This window comes from Entelurus aequoreus, linkage group LG05, assembly GCF_033978785.1.
Source record: "Entelurus aequoreus isolate RoL-2023_Sb linkage group LG05, RoL_Eaeq_v1.1, whole genome shotgun sequence".
In the NCBI taxonomy this organism is placed as follows: Eukaryota; Metazoa; Chordata; class Actinopteri; order Syngnathiformes; family Syngnathidae; genus Entelurus; species Entelurus aequoreus.
Window position 1 is genome coordinate 45,858,524 of NC_084735.1, and position 25,245 is coordinate 45,883,768.

Consider the following 25,245-nt stretch of genomic DNA (forward strand, 5'->3'; position numbering starts at 1 on the left):
GTAATAATACACTAGATTAATAAATCTATCCTCGGTTGCCTATTCCATAGAAACAGCAGTTGAGACCCAGAAGTGCCTGGAGGTCACGTGGTTCCATACCACCAATACCTTATCCATTATCATCATTGTCAGAAAAAATTACATGTATATGACCTGATGTCCAATTTTAATGTCAATATTTGAAGACGATATCAGTCGGCCAATATTAGCAAACATACTTGTATTTTACACAGCAATCCACGCTGGCTTTGCTCTCCTGGCTGGTGTGGCTTGTTGGCTATCATTCATAAACTTGCGGGAGAAGTGGTCACATTAAATAACTGGCTTTTCTTTTGACTTGTCTTTATTACGTGCACTAATGTGCTGTGGACTGAGCGAAGGTGCCATGTTTCTGACTTTATCGATTATTTTTAGCGTTTCTAGTCATTTCTATTAAGTAACCTCCATCAACTGTCCTTCCGGGACCTCCCATAAAGAATGTCGGTAAGACAGACAATAGGCAGTTTCTTTAAAGCAGAACAAGACAATGAGGAGTCAAATAATGTTGATAGTGACTGCGATGAGGTGGCGACTTGTCCAGGGTGTACGCCGCCTTCCGCCCGAATGCAGTTGAGATAGGCTCCAGCACCCGCCGCGACCCCAAGAAGGACAAGCGGTAGAAAATGGATGGATGGATAATAATAACATAGTGATAGAGCGCCACAGCATAAAACAACATATTTTTCTTATTTTAAAGGGACCTATGATGATTTTAATCTACATTTTAAAACACTTCCTTGTGGTTTAGATAATGTGTATTTGATATGCTTTGGTGTAAATTTTGCTTCACAGTCACTTTAACAACCTGTTTTTGAGTCTGTCTGCAAGATGTTTTTCTGGAGGCGCTTTCACATTGCAAGTAGAACCACATTCCCACCCTCTCCCAAAGTATTGTAGTTTATCTTTTGAAAATGGACACTTTAAATAAATATCTTGGAGTCATTTTTATTTTTGCAGACGCTGTCGAAAATTAACTTCATAAGCATTACCGGTATATAGATTCGCCCGGTCACATCATTTGGTACACCTGCACACTCGCCGATCAATTCAGACATGCATACAAAAACAGCTGTTTTTAGCAGCATTTATGTCACTGCATGTTGCATGTCGGTGTTATATGCATGCCATAATTACAAAAAAGTAATACTCGTTATAGCCCGGCTGGGAACTTGCCTTAGTGTCCAAATAAGTACGTTCACCTCGCTGTGATGTCGCAATGTAGCCAGACTGCAAAATGCAAACAAAGACATTAGTGTTCAACATTGTAACAACGTTTATAAGTCAGAGAAGACAAAATTCATCATACTTCTCCTTTAAATTTATCGGAGAAACTACAAACTTATTTAGAAAAAAGCAAATAACAAAAAACAAATAATTAACTGCTAATTTTGATGAGTGTTGGAAATTGAATTGATTTTTAGTGAATGAACAATCCCTCCCTGCAAGGGATTGAAAAGAAGAGTTCTGATACCTGCTTGTGTTTTTCATATATAAAAAAATAGGTAAATTGTAAGGGATTTTTTTCTGTTCTTGCACAGACATGGACCTCTCGCTGCCTGATGAAATACTACGCCACGGTTGCAGCTTCCTCCTCCGTGTTGGAGAGTCAGGACACTGTAGAGAGGATAGAGAGGAGAGTTCTGGACTCCAACCCCATCATGGAAGCTTTTGGTAAGACATGATGCTATACAGTATGTTAAATAAAAAAAAGTACTCCTGTGGACGCTGGTCCTCTCTGCCTTTCATGCAGGCAATGCGTGCACACTCCGCAACAACAACAGCAGTCGCTTTGGAAAGTACATCCAGCTCCATCTTGACAGGTAATCACTGGTGCTCATGAGATGATGAGATGTGGAACACTCAAAACTATTCGCTTTTAAACAAAGGTGTCAGCTGCTTGTCGGGGCATCTGTGCAAACATATTTACTGGAGAAGACCAGAGTGGCCTGCCAACCTGCTAATGAAAGGAACTTCCACATCTTTTACCAGGTAATGCTAACCATTTCTGGCAATCATCTTAAATCATTTAAGAAACAGAATCTCTCTGACAAATATGCAGTGAATGAACGTACATCTTGACATATGGTTGACCAGCCAAAATGTACAGATTTCTTAGACGTTATGGACATACAGTATTTATAGATTCCAATGTACAGAATAAAGTACGATGAACATACTATAGTGATTGATAGATGGATGTAGATACAATATACAGATGCTATAAATATACTGCATAGATAATGATTAACAAAAACAGGGGCAATGAACTAATAGGGATGTAACGATAAACCGTATTAATGATAACCGCGGTAAAACTCCAGATGGTTAGTTTTACCGTTTTAAATCAAAATGATCGAAAAACTGTGATTGATAACTGCATTTTGATAAACTTTCGGACTGGCTGGCGCCAGTTCGCTAGCTTAAATGCTAACATGAAAACAAGAGACATTAACGTTTTTCCACATTAAGACTCGACATTCGCCAATCTAAACGTATATAAACACATTGTTGTCTGAGCAACTAAGATATTCAATTGTGCACATTGAACCTACAAGCTGTACACTCTTAGAACATAGTGATATATACTTAGAGGAATAAGAGACAGAGTTTTTAAAATATATTTGTTACACACGTTTCATTTACCGTAAAATAAGTCTTAAAGTGCTACAATACAAACCAATATTTTAAACAATAAAAGCTTAGCAATTAAAGGAGATGAAATACTGAGACTCAGGCCCTGTCTCAGGTTATCCAGGGTAAATCACACCTAACCTTATTAGCTACGAAACCACTTTATTATGAAGCTGGCTGTGGCGCGGTCTTTCTGACGTCACTTCCTGTGTGGGGCGCGATCTTTCTGGCGTCACTTCCTCTCTGAACTCAGTTAGTAAACGATCAATGAGTTCATACAAAGGTAAGTGCCGGAGATTCAAGAAATACACGGCGCACTTAGCCGTGTAAAAATTTGTCCGAGGAGGGGGACTTTAAACACTGGTTTAGTGGCTGAAACGGGGCTTAGGCTAAATAATTAATCGTTTAAAGGGTTAAACGACTTAGTGTAGACATGGCCTAAAACACTACCAGTGATGCGTAAAAATCACAAAACATGCAAAACTAGTGGGGTTTCTAATGGTGTGTCTATTTATTTTATCCATCCATCCATTTTCTAGCGCTTGTCTCTCTCGGGGTCACGGGGGTGGCTGGAGCCTATCCCAGCTCCATTCGGGGGCCCTGGACAATATTTATATGGGAGTCTTGATACAAATTTTCTTGACCCAGCCACACATAAAGAAGTTGTAGGCCTGAGGGAATTTTAATTTTCCTAAGGGAACTTTCCTGAAGGAATCAATAAAGTACTATCTATCTATCTATCTATCATGCTTTTCCAATCTGTTTTGTCTTGTAGAATGGCGCCTGGACACTATCTTTTGATATGTCTGGGAACGTGACCAACAGAATCCTTGATATCACGCGACAAATCTTTTTTTGATAAAGTATAGGGATGTATTCCATTGCATAGTTAGATTTTTTTGCTCGTATCTGCTTTTTTGCAGGAAGATTTAAGCCTCTTTTGTACTCCGATAGTTTGCGCCATGCTTCCTGTACAACAGCCATCTTAGCTTGGTCGACCACCACTGGTTTTCACCTCCGGGAAGAAGTCACGTGTCAGAATACCAGCTACAGTCCAAATGATGAAAAAGAGAGGACATAAAATGGAACTTTCAGGAACACTACCAGTATAACTAAATAAGTTGAACAAATGACTATACTGACCACATCTGAAGTAAACACGCTACATAAATCACATTACGGAAAAACGTCTAACTGCCAAAAAGGAGAGGACTTAAAAGGGGTGCCTTGAGGAATGCCTAGTTCTGTAAATCACAAGTTTGGAGCGCAGTGTTCTATGTTTGCTAACAAGATTAAAATGTCAATGCAAAGATGTGCCAACGTGTTTACAGTGGTCCAAGTTCCTCTTTACAACAGGAACACTCAAGTGTTTTTAGGACTGCAATAATATCGGTCTCCCAAGTTTCCCGGGCCGGATTTGGCCCCTGGGCCGCCAGTTAAATAGCACCTGCAGATTATGATATACAAGTTAAACCATTTAAATACAGGATATTAATTATGTAACCATAATATAGAGATTGCGGTGTACACATATCAGTTTCTGGAAGTAACTGCAAGTAATTATCATTGACATTGTGTTGAATTCAGACATCATTGATTTTTTTTTTTAAGATGATGAAAGAGGGCACTGACGCCCAGAGAAAGGAGTGGAATATACCACATGGACACCGCTTTGTGTGGCTGCCAAATGTTGAAAAGAGCATAGAAGGTTGGTTTTTATTTGGTTGTTAACTGTTCGGTTCATTTCAGATTTACATTTTGACTGCAAATGTGACAGAAGTGCATTGAATATCTTGTAGAGGATTCTTTCTACGAGACTGTTGACGCTATGGTCCACATGGGTATTGACACCGAGAGGCAGAGACAGATATTCAGGGTAAGATGTCATCCACTTATTGTGAATACGTGACTGATGGTTTTCAAAACATGATTATGGTTTAGGTTTATTTGTTGTTGTACTGGTAATTGACATCTTCAAGATATTATCTGATACTGCCAAATCTATACAGGGCACGAACCAATACTTTAAAAAATGAAAAACATAAATTTTGCCCAAAAAATGCCTTTTTATTTTTTACAACATTTTGTGACATGCTAGTTGAACAGAATAGTACTTTAAATACTTCCGTAATATAAAAAAATGTACGCACATATTTCTTATTCGTTTTCTCACATGCAGCCTGTGGACATGTCCACCCAGCTAGGTCAAAAGTATTTAAGTGTGGAACAAAGGCAGGCTCATTAGTAATGAGGCATACTTTGCCTTTTTTTGGAGTTGGGTAAACATTTTGAAACCTGGAGTTTTACGAACACTTGTGAATATCATTTAAATCCATAAAAAAAAGTTGACACTTCATATTTGAAAAGACCCTATCAATCCAGGGAGTGCTTGTCACGTGAATATATGTCACCATGGTGATGGAGTGTGTGTATGCACGCTACAACAGCTTCTTTTTTCTGGCTGGATATGAATAATAATCTGTAGATGAAACTTTGTTTCACTTATTATAATAACCACCCTGATGTTATCTGTAATGGTAAGTTATGTTTAAGTACAAATGTTTGTGAAGCCTTGACATCAGTGGGGGATTGCATGGACAACTGTGTGTGTGTGTGTGCGTGTGTGCGCAAGCGAATATGCAACTTTTGAGGTGCAGAACCTTCTAGTGTTTTGGCCTGAGTATTTTAGCTAGAATCTTACCGTTGTCTATGCAGCAGACAATGCATGAACACCGTCACGACAGTTGATTCCGAAATTAGGTATGGATAACCTCAATGTTGCTGTCAACATTCTCATTCATCCAGATCATTGTGTTCTCAGGGCATTAAATCGATCACAACTGGGCGGTTCAGTCTGTCTTAGAAGTAATTTCACCTCTCATCCGAGCAGGCTTCATCATTACACGCTCACAGACTTCGATAGGACATGTTGACACTTAAAATATTTCACATTTATTTTGTTTTTGTGTAGCAATAGGTTGATAGCTTACGCTGTGATGAAAGAATAACCTATTTACTCGTTTGTTGCAGATATTAGCGGGTATTCTACATCTGGGGAATGTAAAATTCTTCCTTTCAGCAGATGAATCACAGCCATGCACCATTAAGGAACAGTCCAAAGGTATTTGATGTGATTTAAAACGACTTGAAACTTGTGTGTGTGATGCTTCATTCAGTGACTACGGAAATTTTGTGCAGGGTGTCCCCTGTTAATGCGACTTAACTTCAGAAAGGTCTTTCTCTGTTTTTAGAGTGCTTGCAGAGAGCAGCTGAACTATTGCAATTGGCTGCAGATGAGCTTGAGATGTGTCTAAGTGTGAGGACTCTCAAAGCAGGGAAACATAGCGTACACAAGCCTTGTTCCCAGGCGGAGTGTTGCGTGAGGAGAGACTGCCTGGCCAAAGTCATCTATGTCCAGTAAGCACTAACATTGGATTGTCAAATAATTAGGGACGTGCTAATCAATAAACCACTGATCAGTATAGGCCGATTTTTTGTGAAATAGTATGTGATCGACCAAGGCCTTTCAATGCCGACCACCGCTTGATACACATGGAGGCCCTGCTCCCCTAAATTAATACTGTAATCATCGCCTCTATTGCGACAAATGAACTACATTCCTTACTATCTTAAAGTATCAGTGTCCATCCATCCATCCATTTTCTACCGCTTATTCCCTTCGGGGTCGCGGGGGGCGCTGGAGCCTATCTCAGCTACAATCGGGCGGAAGGCGGGGTACACCCTGGACAAGTCGCCACCTCATCACAGGGCCAACACAGATAGACAGACAACATTCACACTCACATTCACACACTAGGGCCAATTTTAGTGTTGCCAATCAACCTATCCCCAGGTGCATGTCTTTTGGAAGAGGGAGGAAGCCGTAGTATCTGGATGGAACCCACGCAGTCACTGGGAGGACATGCAAACTCCACACAGAAAGATCCCGAGCCCAGGATTGAACTCAGGACCTTCGTATTGTGAGGCAGACGCACTAACCCCTCTGCCACCGTGCTGCCCAGTATCAGTGTCATGTTAGATTATCACTGGAGGACCAGGCTAAACATGTTGCATACACACCAAATCAGAGCAATCAGGAGCAGGCATGCAAATCTGTAGGCTAGCTGCTACGATAGCTTGAAACAACACAAGCAATAAGAGTTTAGTAAAATTTAACACATGTAGACAGCGCTGCATTGAAGCAGCAAGTAAACTGATATTAACAGGAAAAATAATAAGTAGATTAATTAGAGTCTAGAGCAGGGGTCTTCAACGTTTTCCAGGCCAAGGACCCCTAGATGGAGAAATCGAGCGGGGACCCCCTATTTGTGTATCTTGTGTAAAATTGTGTTTTTAATCAAACTGATCTCAAATGTACCTTGTTATTGTGCAATACTAAGATATTTAAAGAATACTGTATAGCGCCGCTAATAGCGAGCTTGGAACTTGAGCGCTAATAGTTAGCTATCACAAATGCTAAGATTAATATAACAATACAGTATAATTATGTATTCATGTTTTGATTTCACATCTGCTAGGTACAGTGAGTCATCATCGGCGGTCACTCGAAACGAGTATGACTGTCCTCCGTAGGGTCGTCTATTTGTGGATCCGTAGATGGCTGTGTAGGCCAATCCGTGATCCACATATTTTGGTGCAATGTGGGCAGGGGAAAATGGGAGTGGTTGATGGGGGGGGAGCCTTCTTCTGTCTTTCCTTGCGGTGTTGTCGCTTTGTGTCTGCGATACGGCGGAGTTCCATCTCATAGAGTGCTGCACCTTCTTGTACGGATTTCTTCCAGCGAGGCCTGTCCAGTGCTATTTCCTCCCAGTTGTTCATGGGGATGTGGAAATGCTTTAAGCTGGTCTTGATGTTATCCTTGAAACGTTTCTTTTGCCCACCAGGGGCACGCTGACCTTCCTTCAACTGGGAGTAAAGGACCTGTTTGGGAAGACGTGTGTTGGACATGCGGATGACGTGACCTGTCCAGCGGAGTTGGTGCTGCATAATTGTGGTGGTGATGCTGGGCATGTTGGCTTCCTCCAAGACGCTGATGTTGGTGCGTCTGTCCTCCCAACTGATCCTCAAAATCCTCCGTAGGGATCGCTGGTGATGTTGTTCCAGGGCTCTCAGGTGCCTACTGTAAGTAGTCCATGACTCTGCCCCATACAGCAGGGTGGGGATGACAACAGCTCTGTAGACCAGGAGCTTTGTTTGAGCCCTTAGATCCCGGTCCTCAAAGACTCTCCTCCTGAGTCTGGCATAGGCTCCACTGGCACAGCTCAGGCGATGGTTGACCTCTGAGTCAATGTCCGCTTTGGAGGAGAGGATGCTGCCGAGGTATGGGAAGTGGTCAACGTTTTCAAGGGGGGTGTTGTCCACGTTTATGGCGGGCTGATTAGTTGGCTGGTTGGGTGGAGGTTGATGTAGGACCTGGGTCTTCTTGATGTTGAGGGCAAGGCCCAGGGCTCTGTATGCCTTAGCAAAGGCATTCAAGATACCCTGAAGTTCTTCTGCTGAGTGTGCTGCGATGGCGTTGTCGTCCGCGTACTGAAGCTCCATGATAGTGGTGTTTCTAACTTTGCTCTTGGCTTTGAACCTGTTAAGGTTAAAGAGCCTGCCATCGGTTCTATACAGGATGGGGATCCCCTGTGGCAACTCTTTGCCAATGAGGTGCAGTATAGCACCAATAAAGATGGCAAACAGGGTGGGAGCTATGATACACCCTTGCTTGACACCCGTCTCCACAGTGAAAGGCTCAGACTCGGAGCCGCTGTTGCTGAGCACTGTGGCTGCCATGCCATCATGTAGAAGCCTCACTATTCTGATAAATTTATCGTGGCAGCCGCACCTCGACAGCACACTCCACAGAGCCTGACGGTCTACCGTGTCAAAGGCCTTTGTCAGGTCTATGAAGGCCATGTACAAAGGCTGTCTTTGTTCACGACATTTTTCCTGGAGTTGGCGGGCTGTAAAAATCATGTCGGCTGTGCCTCTAGCTGGGCGAAAGCCACACTGTGATTCTGGGAGTGCTTCCTCAGATAGTGGTAGCAATCGATTTGCAAGGACACGAGCTAAGATTTTGCCAGTTGTTGACAGGAGTGAGATGCCCCTGTAGTTTCCACAGTCAGCCTTGTCCCCCTTCTTGAATATGGTCACAATAAGAGCGTTCCTGAGCTCTGAGGGGAGTTCTTCTTTTTCCCAGACCTTGAGAAGTAGGGTGTGGATTTGATACAGGAGCTCTCTTCCACCTTCCTTTAGGATCTCCGCTGGGATCCCATCTGGTCCGGCAGCCTTGTTGTTCCTTAGACTCCTGATGGCATCTTGAACCTCTGTTATGGTGGGGGGTTCCCCCATATCTTCCCTGATGGGACTCTGGGGGATGTGGTTGGTGATGTCTGGTTCAGCTGTGCTGTCACGATTGAGGAGTTCCTGAAAGTGCTCCTTCCATCGGGCATTAATGGACTCATTGTCCTTTAGCAGCTGCTGCCCATCCTTTGAGCGCAGGGGGTTTAGGCCGCGGTAAGTTGGCCCATAGACAGCCCTGGTAGCACTAAAAAAGCCTCTGGTGTCCCCTGAGTCTGCTAGTCTCTGGATCTCCAGAGCCCTTTCAGTCCACCAGGAGTTCTTAAGCTCCCTTACCCGGCTCTGAACATCTGCCTTGGCTCTCGAGTGAGCTATTCTTTTGGCTTTACAGGTCACATCATTCTGCCAGGTGTGAAAGGCACTCCGTTTTTTGGAGATGAGCTGTTCTATCTCTGTGTCGTTCTCATCAAACCAGTCCTGGTGTTTTCTGGACTTGTACCCAAGGGTGGTTTTACAGGTAACGAGGATGGTTGATTTGAGCAGGTTCCAGTGTTCTTCGATGTTATCAGGGTATTCCTGCTGGAGGCTTTCCTCAAGGGATGTCTGAAGTTGCTGCTGGGTGGCAGTTTCATTCAGGCCTTCGAGGTTCAGCCTTGGCCGGATCTGCTTCTTTTGAACCCTCCTTTTCCTCTTAAGTCTGATGGACATTGTGGAGCGAATGAGGCGGTGATCTGTCCAACAGGCATCTGTGTCCAACATGGCCCTTGTGATGTTCACATCACAACGGTCCCTGGCTCGCACAATGACATAGTCAATGAGATGCCATTGTTTGGATCGAGGATGCCTCCAAGATGCCTTCAGTTTGTTTTTCTGGCGGAAGAGAGTGTTGGTAATTGTGAGGTTGTGCTGTGAACATTTGCTGAGAAGCAGGATTCCATTGGAGTTGATGTTCCCGATGCCTTCCTTCCCTATAGTGCCCTTCCAGAGGTGTTGGTCCCGGCCGACCCTGGCATTAAAGTCACCTAGGAGAATAATCTTATCCTCCTTTGGGATCCTAGACAGTGTCTCATCTAAGCAGGCGTAGAAGGTCTCTTTTACTTCGTCTTCAGAGTCTAAAGTAGGGGCATAGGCGCTGATAACTGTTGCCATCTGGTTGTTGGTGAGCACCAGACGGACAGTCATGAGACGTTCACTAATCCCCACGGGAAGTTCAGAGAGGTGACTAACAAGCTGGTTTCTGATGGCAAATCCAACCCCATGGATTCTGGGCTCATCAGAGGCTTTTCCTTTCCAGAAGAAAGTGTAGCCACCCTTTTCCTCCTTCAGTTGTCCTTCGTCTGCACGTCGGGTTTCGGAAAGTGCAGCTATGTCTATCCGGCATCTCTGCAGTTCCCTGGCAATGATCGCAGTTCTCCTCTCTGGTCTGTCGCTGGCCGTATTATCCATCATTGTGCGTACATTCCACGCTCCAAAATTCATATTTCGTGTTTTTCGACCGCATATGGTGATCCCTCTGGATGCGGTAGTCCAGTCGGGAGGTTAGAGGCAGGCTATTTTTAGGGCACCTTTTCTAGCCCCTTCCCCAGGTGGGGTGAGCAGAGTGGATCCTAAAGAGGACTGCTCAGTCGTGAGTGTAGCTGCCGAAGGGCTCTTTCTGCCTCATTCCAAGAGCCCAGCGACTGAATCTTGCACCCACCGCCTTATGTGCCAGTTTTTGACTGGAGGCTTCCAGATCTCACAATCCTACCCCCGTCGCCATTCGCTGGTCGCCATAGGACTTAATCCGGGATGTTAGGGTGGATTCCCTATATGGAGGACGCCTGTGCGTGGAATCTTTTAATGTGGGGAGACTGGTGCACGGTCAGCCACCACACAGTCCTTGGCATTGAGCGGGCCAGGGTCCAGTGGCATGGAAACCAAGACGACTGGGGACCCGTCTTTGCTGCAGCCTTCATCCGCCTTCCCAGCCGTTGTGGTGCATTCCGCTGCCGCCATCTTCCGCCTGGTCCACCGTTGAGGCGGTTTTCACTATTCGCCCATAGCTGGGGTTATTTACCCATAGCTGGGACAGGGGTTGACTGGGCACCAGGGCATGTCCACACACCGGTGGGCCTGCATGCCCCGTCTCTGGGGCCCCCTGCTGCTCCGAGATCCCGTACAACTTAGCCTGGAACCGCGAGGTTCCAGTTACCGTGTGTGGCCACGAGGAGGCATGTACGAGTCTTGACAATGGAGAGGCTATGTACCGGCTGAGGAGGCTTATGCACTCGGCTCCTCTTTTCGCCCTCTGAGACAGAGGGCTAGCCGGCGGCACTAGCTGAAAGCAATGAGTATCAGGCAGCAGCAGCATGCAGCATAGCAAGCAAAAGCGGCATGCAGCATGCACTAACTACAGGTACTACTACTCCAAGGCTACTGCACTAGACGCATCACATCGCCCTGTGCGATGTTTTCTGCACACACACACGTACAGTGAGTAGGGTGGCCATGTCACTGCCAATAATAAACAATGTTAATTTGTATTAAAAACGTTTTAAATGTGTGGAAAAATTGCATGTGGAATACAAAAAATATATATCAAAAAACAAAGAACAACCAAAAAATACCTCTGCGGACCCCCTGTTGAAAACCTCTGGTCTAGAGAGACGATAATATAACAATTGTTGATGTGTGTGTACGTAAGAGCAGGGCACATCAATCTATACATTGGTGTTGTCAATACCAAAGATAGTATCAGTATATGATTGATGCTAGAATGATGAGATCAAATATTTTTATATTTATATGTCATGTTTACAAACTCAGGGAATAATCCCCTAGACACAAGAGGTGCATTTAAATGAGTAAAAGATAGTCGTTTTTGCTTTTGTTTAGATATTGTGTACTTGTTTTTGTCAAACAATTTAGAATTATAAAAGAGAAGAATGAACTAGTTAAAATGTTGTGTTGATATTGTTAAACTGTCATTAGCACTCACCATAAACACATTTGAAAAATTACAGTTAATACATGTGATAGGTATCGATATCGGCAGCATAAAACATCCCTACAAATGATGCAGCAAACCACACGTAATGTTGTGTGTAGTCTGGTGTCAAGACATTTTGTCAACAAACACTCAAACCATCACGTCTTTTTGTTTACAGTACACAGTGCAGATGATTAGTGTTTTCTTTCTCTTCAGATTATTTGAATGGCTTGTGACATTTATCAACAACAGCATTTGTGCTGACAAATCAACTTGGTGCAACTTCATAGGTACTTTACCACACTCAAACATACACCGTTTGGCCATGTAGCAATGTATTCTCTCTAACTTACTTGAACATGTATTTTCTTTCATATGCAGGTGTTCTAGATGTTTATGGCTTTGAATGTTTCCAAACCAACAATTTGGAGCAACTGTGTATCAACTATGCCAATGAAAAACTGCAGCAGCACTTTGTGGCGCATTATCTTCGAGCTCAGCAGGTATTATTTATAGTCGTTTATGTTGTGTATTATATGTAGAGCCTGCGCCTAATGGTTAGCGTGTTGGGCTTACGGTCAGTAGGTCGAGGGTTTGAATGTCTGTTTGGAAATATCTGTGTGGAGTTTGTCAGTGTGTGGGTTTTGTCACCGTACTGCAGCTTCCTCCCACATCCTAAAAACCTGCATGTTAAGTCAATTAGACATTCTAAATTGTCCGTAAGTTTGAATGGTTATTTGTCTATGTCAGTGTTTTTCAACCTTTTTTGAGTCAAGGCACATTTTTTGCATTGAAAAAATGCGGAGACACGCCACCAGCAGAAATCATTAAAAAAACGAAACTCAGTTTATAGTAAAAAGTCGTCAATTGTTGGATATGACTTTAAACCATAACCAAGCATGCATCAATATAGCTCTTGTCTCAAAGTAGGTGTACTGTCACCACCTGTCACATCACCCCCTGACTTATTTGGAGTTTTTTGCTGCTTTCCTGTGTGTAGTGTTTTAGTTCTTGTCTTGCGCTCCTATTTTGGTGGCTTTTTCTCTTTTTTTGGGTATTTTCCTGTAGCAGTTTCATGTCTTCCTTTGAGCAAAATTTCCCGCATCTACTTTGTTTTAGCAATCTAGAATATTTCAGTTGTTTTTATCCTTCTTTGTGGGGACATTGTTGATTGTCATGTTCAGATGTACTTTGTGGACGCCGTCTTTGCTCCACAGTAAGTCTTTGCTGTCGTCCAGCATTCTGTTTTTGTTTACTTTGTAGCCAGTTCAATTTTAGTTTAGTTCTGCATATCCTTCCCTAAGCTTCAATGCCTTTTCTTAGGGGCCCTACCCTTTTGTTTATTTTTGGTTTAAGCATTAGATACCTTTTTACCTGCACACTGCCTCCCGCTGTTTCCGGCATCTACAAAGCAATTAGCTACCGGCTGCCACCTACTGATATGGAAGAGTATTACACGGTTACTCTGCCGAGCTCTAGACAGCACCGACACTCAACAACAACACATCATTTCCAGACTATAATTACGGGTTCGCACAAAATATTTTTAACCTAAATAGGTGAAATTAGATAATCTCCCACGGCACACAAGACTGTATCTCGCGGCACAGTGGTTGAAAAACACTGGTCTATGTGTGCTCTGTGATTGGCTGATGACCAGTCCAGGGTGCACCCCACCTCTCGTCTGAAGTCAGCTGGTATAGGCTCCAGCTTACTCTGATCCTAGTGAGAACAAGCGGTTTAGAAAATGGATGTATTATTATATAATGTACAAATTACGTTAGTTGTACTATAATTAGTGCTGTCAAATTATATTTTTTATCAGATAAATCACATTAAATTTGGATTAATCAAGATTATTCACAGGTTATTACTCGCTTGCATGATTTAAATTAACTTGAAAAAAGATCTCAATATCCGGACACAAATGCACTCTTATTGTCAGAATCAGGAACAGGAACCTTTTTAAATGTTTTACTTGATTGCACATAATTTACTCGTTCAAAACTGGCTAACAGTTTTATATTAAAGTACATTCAGCGTGTATTTTACAGTAAGATTTACTCACTCATCTTTGCACTTACTCAGTGGCCTTGTGGTTAAAGTGTCCGCCCTGAGATCGGTAGGTTGTGAGTTCAAACCCCGGTTGAGTTATACCAAAGACTGTAAAAAAAAAAATGGGACCCATTACCTCCCTGCTTGACACTCAGCATCAAGGGTTGGAATTGGGGGTTAAATCACCAAAAATTATTCCCGGGCGTGGCCACTGCTGCTGTTCACTGCTCCCCTCACCTCCCAAGGGGTGATCAAGGGTGATGGGTCAAATGCAGAGAATAATTTTGCCACACCTAGTGTGTGTGTGACAATCATTGGTACTTTAACTTTTTAACTGACGTTTGCATTAACCTGATTACTGACCATATAACAACCCTTTTAGTAACCATCCACGGTTAAGATAAATGAGTGCGGTCAAAATAAATTGCGTGATTAATATATACAGGGTATACATATATATATATATGATTAACGAGTTTTTTTTCGTGATTAATCACAATAGTTGTTATTTTTGACAACCTTACTAGATCAAAATCAGATTAATCACACTTTTGAATTTGGATTATTCATTATTGATCACAGGTTATTACTCACTTGCATAATTTAAATTAACTTACACAAAGAGCCCAATATTTGGACACAAATGCAATGTTCTTGTCAGAATGTCCTTACATGTAAATTCTTTTAAATGTGTTAACTTGACTGCATGTCATTTATTTAGTCAAAACTGCATGATTAATGCGATACTTTGATTAATTTGATCGATTAATCACATAATAATATTACATTTAATTTTTAGGCGCCTTTTAAAAAAACTCAAGGACACTTTACAAAACACGGATAAAATAATTAAAATATAATGATAAACCAACAAAGGATAAACAAACATGTAACAGTTAAAGGACAGTGAAGGCAGTTACAGTGAGTATGCAATTTGGAACAGGTGGGTTTTGACTCGAGATATTTATGTATGAGTCAATCTTGCGGATGTCAGGTAGTAGAGAGTTCCAGAGTTTGGGAGCAGAGTGACTGAAATCTATGCTGTCCATGGAGATGAAGCGAGTTGATGGCGCAGCAAGGTGGATGGAAGAGGAGGACTGAGGGAGCGTGCTGGAGTAGCGATGTAGAGGAGCTCAGACAAAAAAGGAGGGGAGAGGTTGTTTGTGGGCTTGAGGGTATCAAGAAGGATGTTGTAGTCAATTCTTTGCATGACCAGGACCCAGTGAAGTTTTTGCAGGATGCGTGTGATGTGATGGAAAGAGTGGGTTTTGGTTATGATCCGGGCAGCAGAGTTATGGACCAGTTGGATTGTGGAAGGACTTCTGGGGGAGGCCAAAGAGAAGGGAGTTACAGTTCACAATATTGCACCTAACTTTTTGAGAAGACATGATGAATGCAATCGATTTACTTCGGGGTATTATATTATCTTGGTTAAGGTATATATTTTCTTACATGAAATGTTCTGTTTCAAGGAGGAATATGTGTCAGAGGGATTGCAGTGGTCCTTCGTCAAATATCAAGACAACCAGAGCTGTTTGGACCTTCTCGAAGGAAGCCCTATCAGTGTGTTTTGTCTTCTCGATGAGGTCATTTTCTTGTCCGCTGCCCTCAATTGTGTTTATTCCTGTTGCCGCAGTAGTGGGGAATGGTTTGACCTGCTTGTGTTCTGCAGGAGAGCCGCCTTAATCGAGCCTCTGACGCCAAGGTACTCAGGATTCGTTTGGAGAAGGAGCTCAGTGATAACGGCAGCATCAGCTGGGATAAATTCAGCAAGGTGCCACACTTTACTGTGGCCCATTATGCTGGCAAAGTCAACTACAAGATACAAAGCATGGTGGAAAAAACAAGGTTAGTATGAAGCAGGGCTGCGCTTAACAATTATTTCTCAATTACATTGTCGATTGTTTTATCAATTATTGTATGGATTTAATTTCCTTTTTCTATGTTTTTAGTGTTAACATTTTACGAATGAGTTCCCCAAAAGTAAAAATGAAAATCATCATAGGTTCTCTTTAATGACCAATTTGTGAAAATACATTTTGTGTTCCAGGACCCAGTGGCACCTGAGATCATCAGTATACTTCAGAAGTCTGGCAATCGCCTGCTTCAGCATATTTTTATAGAAAAAGAGGGCGAGCATTCACCAAACAGGGCCCTCAGTAAAGTCACTGTAGTCTCCAAGTTCAAGGCAAGATTAACCATGACTTTATTGTTGCAGTGAAACGGTCTTGACGCCAAAGTTCATGTTATTGCAGAACTCCCTGGAGCGCCTCATGAGCATCCTGCACACCACCACTCCTCATTACACGCGCTGCATTAAACCCAACTCAGACTGTAAGCCGTTCATCTTCAAGAAAGAGGAGGTACAGCAAGTCTACTTAACATACGTCTCTTGTCATGCAGTGGAGGCATTCTAATGTTTTTTGTTGACCGCTGCCAGGTGATCATACAGTTGGAGGCTTGTGGGATAGTGGAGACCATCCATATAAGTGCTGCTGGCTTCCCTATTAGGTAAAACGTTTTTTGGTTGTTTTTTTTTGTCATTGTGTGGATTTGCTCATTTTCCAATCTTTGTTGCACAGAATTCCTTTCAAGTGCTTCATACAACGCTATGGAGCCATTTTGAAATGCTCAAATATCAAGTCACAAACTCCTAATCTTGGTAAGTCCAATTTGTTGTTAAGTCAAATATAAGTAGGCATGTCTCGATCTGATATCAGCAAAAAAACAAGTCCCGGCTTGTAGCTAAAATGTCCGATATAAGCTCACGTGCACTGTGTTTACTTGTGCAAACCTGGTCAGACAGTTAACATATAAATATCCTCCAATAAGTACACAAGTTTGATCTTTTCTTGTATTATAGTCAAGTCATTTACAAAAGGTAAACATGGTAGACTACGCAACAGCTAAGCACACATTAGCAATGTCCTCAATTGACCAATATTGCAGTCTAAAACAGCATATTTGTCAATATAAAAAAGTATCAAATATTTATAGTTACCTATTACTTACAGATACAAAGTCCCCAAGGCAGAAGTGTATTAAAAAAGTATCCAGTAACAAACTTGTTCGCATCATTCAACATCCTGCGCCATGAGATTAATGTAATCAAATAATTGTGACTACTACAGTAGGTGTCAACAAAATACAAATTAACACGCCACATCAAAAGCATGAATCTGTCATAAGGTTAGTAGTTTCATACCTATCATTGTTCTCTTGAGTAATTTCACTTGATCAAACTACATTTTTAATTTGATTCCAAACTACAAAATAAAAGTATCTACTATGATTCCTACTAACATTGGAATATCAGTATCAGCGAATATCCAAGCCTCTAACATAGGTATCATATTGGAAAGAGAAAAGGTTGTCGGGACACCTCTAAAAAAATAAATAAATGGTTTTATTTCCTCTCTTTAGGTCTTCTGGTTTATTGTTATTTCCTTTCACTATCTCTCTTAGTCTGTTCTCTTCTTCTTTGGACTTTGGTGTATAACACAGGATTGTCTAACCAAATATGCAACCTCTTTTGAACATTTCCAGGTAAATACATGCATGTCTGTGCTACAATTTGTACTCTTAACCCAACGTCCCCTGCATTTTTCTGTTCATGCTCAAGTAAACTGATCACTAATACTGAGTGGCTGAATATTTTCTGTTTGCATGTGTATGTAAATTGCTTCATTTTGCAAACTGACAATGACTTTGCTGTAAAACTTGCTTTTCTAGATGTTTTGTGTGCAGCAAAGACTCTGTTGAATCGCTCAATTCTATTTAATTTTGTCTGTGTGTCTTTGAAGCCCAGGTTGGAAGCGACAATGACTTTCTTCTGCAGGAGGTGCAGAAGGTCCTTGACCTGGTGTTTCAACACTCAGCACACAATGTTAAAGGGGAACACCAATCTTTGGTGCACTGTGGAAGAACTAAAGTGTTTCTCACACAGTTAATGGTTAGTCTTTTGTGTCCATTTGTTTTTTCAGATGGTATGTCCTAAGTGTGTCTTTACAATGGTATGTTTCTCTCCTCTGTTCCACAGCTAGATTTATTGGAAGATAAGAGGAAGACGATCCTCTCAAAGTGTGCCTTCTCCATTCAGTGCTGCTGGATGCGATACCAGCGCCGCAGACGCCATGAGCGACATCGTTCTGCTACTCTGATCCAAGCAGGTAAACTGTGGCCAATGTGTTGGCACACTGCCTCCGTCTGGCCCCTTTTGACTTGACTGTCTGGCCAACGCAAACCAGCAGGAAGCGTCTGATCCCGCTGATTATCCCTTCAGAAGCAGCTAAAAAGTTATATAAAGTGTTGGTTATTTTTATTTCCCCAGAATAGGTTCGACATTAGATTTTTCCGGTCAGACTTATATTCTGTCAAATTTAACATGGTAATGCAGATGAATCCATCATCATTATTAATCTGATCAAAAATTGTAACAGAATCCGTATGGAAGTATTATTGTAGCAAAATTATTTGCAAATGTGTATCTCAATCTGTGCGCGTGTAATCCATTTTGTGTGCATGTGTACCAATTTGTGTCTGTATATCAATCCGAGTATGTGTAATCAGATTTGCGTACGTGTGTTTTAAGTTGTCTGTCTGTCCCTAATCAGAAAGAACTCTTGATAGTCTGCCTACTTACACGTGACTTTTTCGACAATTCTGCCGTGTAAAATTTGAGCGAGCCATCCAGATTTGTGAGCGTGTAAAACGTGAGCGCGCACTTTCAGAAGTGCGTGCGTGTAATACAATCTGCGTATCTGAGGTGTGCCGACATTTAATCAACCATCGAAGACACCACACAATTTAAAGCAATCAGAAACGACGTACAGCTGAGGTGCGTGAAAGAGAGACGCCAAGACCCGTTTTATGTTGTTTCTCAGGACGAAGTAACTAAATACAGTAAACCCTGTTTTATCACTGTCAATTGGTTAATTCCTGACCGTGGTAAATTAATGTCCGTGAAGTAGGAATTAATAATAATATACATTTTCATAACTGTAGGGAAAAACACATGTTCCCGATCTTTTTAATGCGATTCTAACATGAAACAACACCCACATATACCTAGGGATGATGCTCGAAACCGATTTTCCCGGATGTTCGATAAGAAAAGAACCGAGTCCTCGGACTCGAATCCCTTTTTGAGAACCGGTACCCGTTATCAAGACCACTATGGTAAAGAAAAAGAGTTGGTTCTTTATTCGAATCCCTGGGAACGAATCCCAAATGGGAAATGTTATGCCCATTTGATTGTAGACTCTTACTGACACCTTGTGGCGATATGAAAATACTACGCGTCATTAGTCTGGCCACTTCCGGGTTGGCGTCATGAGACAATTGAGAAGTAGACAAGTTGTGTTAGCTCCTACAAGCCTTGGAAAAGATAAGTCTGTAAGTAAACTGTTTAACTTGTTTATGTAACTCAATATTAAGGTGGAAAGTGGTTAAATTTAAAACTAAGATGTTTATTGAAAAACGATTTTTGTGCACTGTTTCAATGGATGATTTGAGGACTTAAAATGGCTGCCAGTCGTGTATTTCCACCATCAAAATAGTTTCAACACTCAGAAGTATTTGTTTGAAGATAGTACTGTATATTTGTGTGAAGCTAATATTTACATATTGTGTATTAAATTTGAGTATGTTAATTGAATCACATAGCTTATACATTTGTCATTGTGTGCATTTCAGTAAAAAAAATAAAATTAAAATAACAATCCAGTGCAAGACAAAAGTAAAGATAGGAAAAGACAAAGCAAGATCAACAATAAAGAGCCTAAATTGATTAATCTGCTTTGGAACTTTATTAGATGTCTTGGATTGTTTGTTAGCTGTCTGCCTGGTGTGTAGTTAGTATGTTCCAATAGCAGCAACTCTTTGGAGATCTGTATTATTTTCAGTTTTGTGCCCAAGGGACTGATTTTATTTAACACTATATTATTATTTATACACCTATAGTGATCACAGAGACAGGTTGTTTTTGTGTTACTGTATATATTTGTTTTTCTGAAAAATCCCACTTAATATACTTTGGGTAACAACAGTCAATATTTTTTTTATTTTTTTTTTAGGGGGGTAACAGTCAATATTTATTTTTTTTATTTTATTTTTTTCTTATAAAATAAAAGTGAGCTTTTGTTAAACCAAATATTGTGGTTTTTTCCCTATACAACAACCTATCTGGATTCGATAAGAGAATCGATAAGGAATCGGTTCGATGAGAGGATTCGATAATAGGCTCGAACTCAATAATTTCTTATCAAACATCATCCCTACATATACCCTTTTAATCCAATATAATAAGCTGTCTGAGGCTGAGCCAATCAGCGGCCATGATACTGAACAGTGTGCTCTGTCTCATCTATTGACCAATACTACTGTTGTATTGATATTTGTTAGTTTATTTATTTGAAAAGGCTTAGTTTAGGCCAAAAAATACAGCAATTTAAAAAATCTGCAATATAGTGAAGCTGCAAACAACTAAATTGCGATTGTAGTAATGCATCAGCAATCAATTTAGGACAGCATTGCACAGTCAAAATAAACCGATTCGGGAAGTATGCGGTGTATACATAGTAAGTGTACTGTCAAGTGTGCACAAGCTAAAGTATGTGCTCTGAGGTGAAGTACAAGACTCCTCCTGCAATGGAAGGATCTTAAGATCTCTTGTGGGATACTTTGTGGTCCCTTGCATGCTTCTTGCAGTGGTGAGGTCTTGGCTTGTAAGGAGGAGGGTCCAGAGATGGGATAGAGCAGCCGCATCTATTCAGAAATCCTGGAGGAAGTGGAAGGTGAGAAAAAAGAAACGTAAGATGTGCATATTGTGTGATTTGTACATTGACTTTTGCGTGTTTGTGTCAGGCACTCCTGAAGTGTTTAGCTGAAGCCGAGCTGGATAATGCAGAGGACTTCATGTCAGAAGATACCCCTGTGATTAGGGAACGGGGATCAGTGCAGCTCTCAACCATCCAGGAACCCGTCATGGTCCAAGGCTGGCCCATGGGGCTGGCTTTGGCGTCCGCCCCGTCTATCACAGTGTCCCTGACGGCCACAGGATTCCAGAAGATGAAGTCTGTGGTGGCTTCCCTAAAACTGCCCTCCAGGAGAGGAGAATATAAGGTGGAGACCAACCAAAACATGCAGGGGGTCGCCTCCATTAGGGCTCAACCAAAGGTGCGGACACATCTATAAAACCTCTGTTAAAACACATACAATCTTCAGTCCTTTTTGATCTGAAAGTTTTTGCACAAATTTCAGGGATCTGTAAAACTGCACTGCCAGCGGTCGCCCCTTCTCTACGCAGACATGCAGCCTGAGCTGAGAAACGGCGTGACAGGCTTCAATGAAATCCTGCTCGAGAAGACTCTATAGCAGAGGAGTCCAAACTTTGTCCACTTTCATACATCGTGTGCGCTAAAACCAATCCAATTTAGGTCAATATACAGCAGCTGAAGTATTTAACACATTTTCCTCATTAATTATATTTCCAAAGTGCTATTGACATAAAAAAATCACCAGATGTTGGAAACAACCCAAGTAATACATACATACATACATACATACATACATACATACATACAAAGACGAGAAATTAAGTTGTTATAATGTGAAATGACACAGGGAAAAAGTATTGAACGCGCCTACTGGTTTCATGCAATACTTTGTACAAAAGCCTGTTTGCCTCCTGTATGGAGAAACTAGTCGCATGCTTTCCTCCTCCACACAAGTAGTTGGCTGTATGATTTGGATCATTATCCTGCTGGAATGTCCACCCTTGTTTCATTTTCATCATCTTCGTAGATGGCAACAGATTCTTGTCAAGAATGTCTCAGTACATTTGCCCATTCATCGTCTCTCCAACAATGTGAAGTTTACCAGTACCTGAAATGCAACCTACACCATCATGTTCCCACCTGAGAACTTCACTGTTGGTATGATGTTTTTAGGATGATGTGCAGTACCATTTCTCCTCCCAACTAGGTGTGCATTATGGCATCCAAACAGTTCAATTATGGTTTCATCAGACCAGACTATATTCTCCCAGTATTTAACAGGCTTGCCCAAATGTTGTTCAGCAAACTGTAAACGCGCTTTGACATGCTTTTTTTTTTAGCGATGGGGTCTTGGGTGCATACAGGCCATGGTGGTAGAGTGCATTACTCATTGTTTTCCTTGTGACAACAGTACCTGCTAATTCCAGGTCTTTTTTAAAGCTCTCCACGGGTGGTCCTTGGCTCTTATTATTCTTTGCACTCCAGTTAGAAATTTTTCCAGGAGTACCTGATCGAGGCAAATTTATTGTGGTATGATTGGCTTTCCACTTACCGGTACGTATTATGGCCCCAACCGTGCTCACTGGAACATTCAGAAGCTTAGATATGCGGCTATAACCAATGTCATCGTTCTGTTTTGCAATTAATTTGCGATTGTCTTGAGACAGATCTTTGCTCTTACCCATCATTAGACGTGTCTTGACATATTATCACACACAACTTGAGTTCTGAGCTTATTTCTTCTACTTTCATTGTCTGTAAGGATTACTTGGGTTGCTCCCAACATCTGGTGAAATGTTCTATTCAACAGCACCTTTTGAAATATATTTAGCGAGAAAAATGGTGACGTGTTAAATAGTTATTTCAGCTGCCATATGCTATCTGAACAAAACATCCACGTATTAGCTTTGTGTTGGTGACAAAGCAAATTAGTTTAATATCTAATCATATTCCTCATTGAATTCATTATTTTTTATAATATGTCTCACATTGGACAGCTCTGCTCTATACTTACACTATAGTATGAAATGTTTCTTGTAGTAAAACAGCCAGTCCCTCCAGGACTTCGTGATGTTGCGATCGTGCCAATTCAACCATCTACCCATCCATTTTGTGTCGCTCGGCCCTTTCAAGGTTGCCTTGGTGGGGTTGGGGAGATTGGATGGAGCCTCTGAGCTGTGCTCAAACTCGCGCATCTACTATCTAATCAAAAGCAAATCATCTAATTTTGGTATTAATGGAATGCCACAAGTAATATTTGAATGAGTGTAGAGTGTATGTTTGTGTCCCATGTGAAGGGATGAGTTGAGTTTAAGATGTCAGTGCTGCCTTCAATTGATTCTATGGCTCCGATCAGTGTCATTTGTTAAAAGCAACACATATCACTCAGGGGCTGTTATATGATTCACACGCACACTGTAAACCAATTACGGTATTTTGCTTTTATATATTAGCACCAAAATACAGTACCCGTATTGCATGTGTTGCACAGCAAAAGCAAAGATTGCACATTCAGAGAACACACCTGTTCAATTATAGCAATGTGTATTTGAATCATGGAGAAAAAAATGTTGGGGTTTAAAATAACTGCTGCTTTTAAATATGCACACCGTGGGAATATATGCAAATATTGTTTTACACTTGTATGTGAGTAAAGTTTTTTTGTCAAATTAAATGGATTTTCTTTTTTGTAATTGAAATACACTGCAGTACTGTAGGTTATTACTAAGCATACAGACACGATTATAAGGGTGTGTGTACACAAAAGATTATAACCAAGAAAATGAACCATGTAATTTTTATTTGCTTTGATAAAAAAACAACAACAATGCCTTTTGTGCATCCTTTTATTTTCTATACAAAATACAAATGTGCTCCCCAACACAAAATCCAATAAATACAGTACAGATTTACCAGTCCATATCCTCACTGACCTGCTGTGATTGAGCTTCTTTATCTACAACCTTCAAACACTGATCTGAAAACTCTACAAATAGGGGCTCCTGCATGGCCGCCTTCATTGCCTCGTCTTTGTTGTTTGCGTTGTCAATGGTCCGTAATAGCTGTCTTAGATGGGGGTTACTAAGGAGGTCTTTCAGCTTTTCTGACTGACCTGTGAAATACATTTCAGAACAACTTGTTGTCAAAAATGTCATGTGTAAGATATATATGCATGCAATTTTGAACTAATACCCAACAGCTGAAGTCTCTCTGGAGGCACTATATCAGGGATGTCATCTTCCTGCAGAATATTGTCCACATTCCACGTGTCTGCACAGAAGGGTTTTTTTTAAGCAGTACACTGCATATTTTTTTAATAAATTGGGTATACTGAAAGGACATAATCTTTTGCAGTGCTTCAATGCTAAGTATGCTGACATTTTTACACTTTTCTCTTTTTGATCAGCATGTTTGATTCATGTACTGTATGCAGGATTGGGGGAAAGAAACGTACCAGTCTTCCCAGCATCCTGTGCTTCAGGCACGGTGGGTTCCAGCTGCTTAACAGGAACACAAGAGTCTAGAGACACATACATTGGATAAGTATTACTCAATAACCCCTACATACTGTATATGATTCAATATTGAAACTAATGTAAAAGCCCTAAACTAAACTACTTGCCTTTATGCCTCTTGAAACAGGGAAGGGAACAACTAAAACAAAACAAAAATAAAATGCAATTATTGATAATACATTTCAACGTTTATATCCCACCGCCACAGATCTACTTAAATAAGTGTATTTACTCAGTGTGGCATGTTTGCCTATCATACATAGCACGTGAATAGCACATGCGTTTAAGCTAGCTACGAAGATACAAAACGGTTTGAGTAACTTACTATCTTATTTTGCAGGATGGGCATCTGTATTTTGGTCTTTGTTCGCTGCACACGCTGCACAGCTGCATCATGGCAAATATAGAGGATTCTTTAAAAGGGCAATGTGTAGTACAGTTCACGCTAAGAAGAGGAGAGGAGTCTCGCACATAACCCGGAAACATTACATGGGTTGTTGCGGTCGACTTTACCTTACCTTCAAAATAAAAGCAGCTAAATCCACTTGTAAAAAGAAAATACTGTACATTGTAAAGTTTGTGGTAATGTTTTTGTATGATTTTTTTTAACCATAATTATATGATTTCAACTATAATGATGTGTTGTTTTTTTGGCATTTGGCAGAATATAGCGACCCCGACAGGGACAAACGGCAGAAAATGGATGGATGGATAGTAGGGATGTGGGAAAAAATCGATTCGAATTCGAATTGCGATTCTCACGTTGTGCGATTCAGAATTGATTCTCATTTTTAAAAAATCGATTTTTATTTTTTATATTTTTTTATTTGAAAAAAATATATATATTTTTTAAATTCATCAATCCAACAAAGCAATACACAGCAATACCATAACAATGCAATCCAATTCCAAAACCAAACCCGACCCAGCAACACTCACAACTGCAATAAACAGA

The 25,245-nt window shown here is 41.1% G+C and overlaps 2 protein-coding genes across 3 annotated transcripts in view; one reads left to right on the plus strand and one right to left on the minus strand.

Annotated features, from left to right (window-relative positions):
- The window catches only part of LOC133650692 (unconventional myosin-XIX), a 29,078-nt gene extending 5,384 nt beyond the window's left edge, over positions 1-23,694 (plus strand). Inside the window, exons 5-24 of one of the 2 annotated variants that reach the window (XM_062048243.1) lie at positions 1,578-1,710; positions 1,790-1,859; positions 1,926-2,028; positions 4,282-4,378; positions 4,470-4,546; positions 5,701-5,791; positions 5,922-6,087; positions 12,161-12,234; positions 12,326-12,447; positions 15,472-15,585; positions 15,672-15,851; positions 16,050-16,187; positions 16,255-16,362; positions 16,440-16,510; positions 16,582-16,661; positions 17,803-17,951; positions 18,039-18,168; positions 20,708-20,793; positions 20,864-21,175; positions 21,260-23,694. In XM_062048243.1, coding sequence (XP_061904227.1) covers positions 1,578-1,710; positions 1,790-1,859; positions 1,926-2,028; positions 4,282-4,378; positions 4,470-4,546; positions 5,701-5,791; positions 5,922-6,087; positions 12,161-12,234; positions 12,326-12,447; positions 15,472-15,585; positions 15,672-15,851; positions 16,050-16,187; positions 16,255-16,362; positions 16,440-16,510; positions 16,582-16,661; positions 17,803-17,951; positions 18,039-18,168; positions 20,708-20,793; positions 20,864-21,175; positions 21,260-21,373 — 2,415 coding nt within the window. In that variant the 3' untranslated portion in view covers positions 21,374-23,694. Of the gene's footprint in view, positions 1-1,577; positions 1,711-1,789; positions 1,860-1,925; positions 2,029-4,281; positions 4,379-4,469; positions 4,547-5,700; positions 5,792-5,921; positions 6,088-12,160; positions 12,235-12,325; positions 12,448-15,471; positions 15,586-15,671; positions 15,852-16,049; positions 16,188-16,254; positions 16,363-16,439; positions 16,511-16,581; positions 16,662-17,802; positions 17,952-18,038; positions 18,169-20,707; positions 20,794-20,863; positions 21,176-21,259 lie in introns of those variants that run through there. The other variant, XR_009826274.1, reaches the window with a different exon arrangement.
- znhit3 (zinc finger, HIT-type containing 3) lies at positions 23,638-24,803 on the minus strand. Its single transcript, XM_062048244.1, has 5 exons — positions 24,616-24,803; positions 24,398-24,429; positions 24,230-24,295; positions 23,968-24,045; positions 23,638-23,887 (listed from the first exon to the last, which is right to left on the minus strand). The coding sequence occupies exons 1-5, from the start codon at positions 24,774-24,776 to the stop codon at positions 23,685-23,687; spliced, it is 540 nt and encodes a 179-aa protein (XP_061904228.1). The 5' UTR covers positions 24,777-24,803; the 3' UTR covers positions 23,638-23,684.
- Positions 24,804-25,245: the final 442 nt, after the last annotated feature.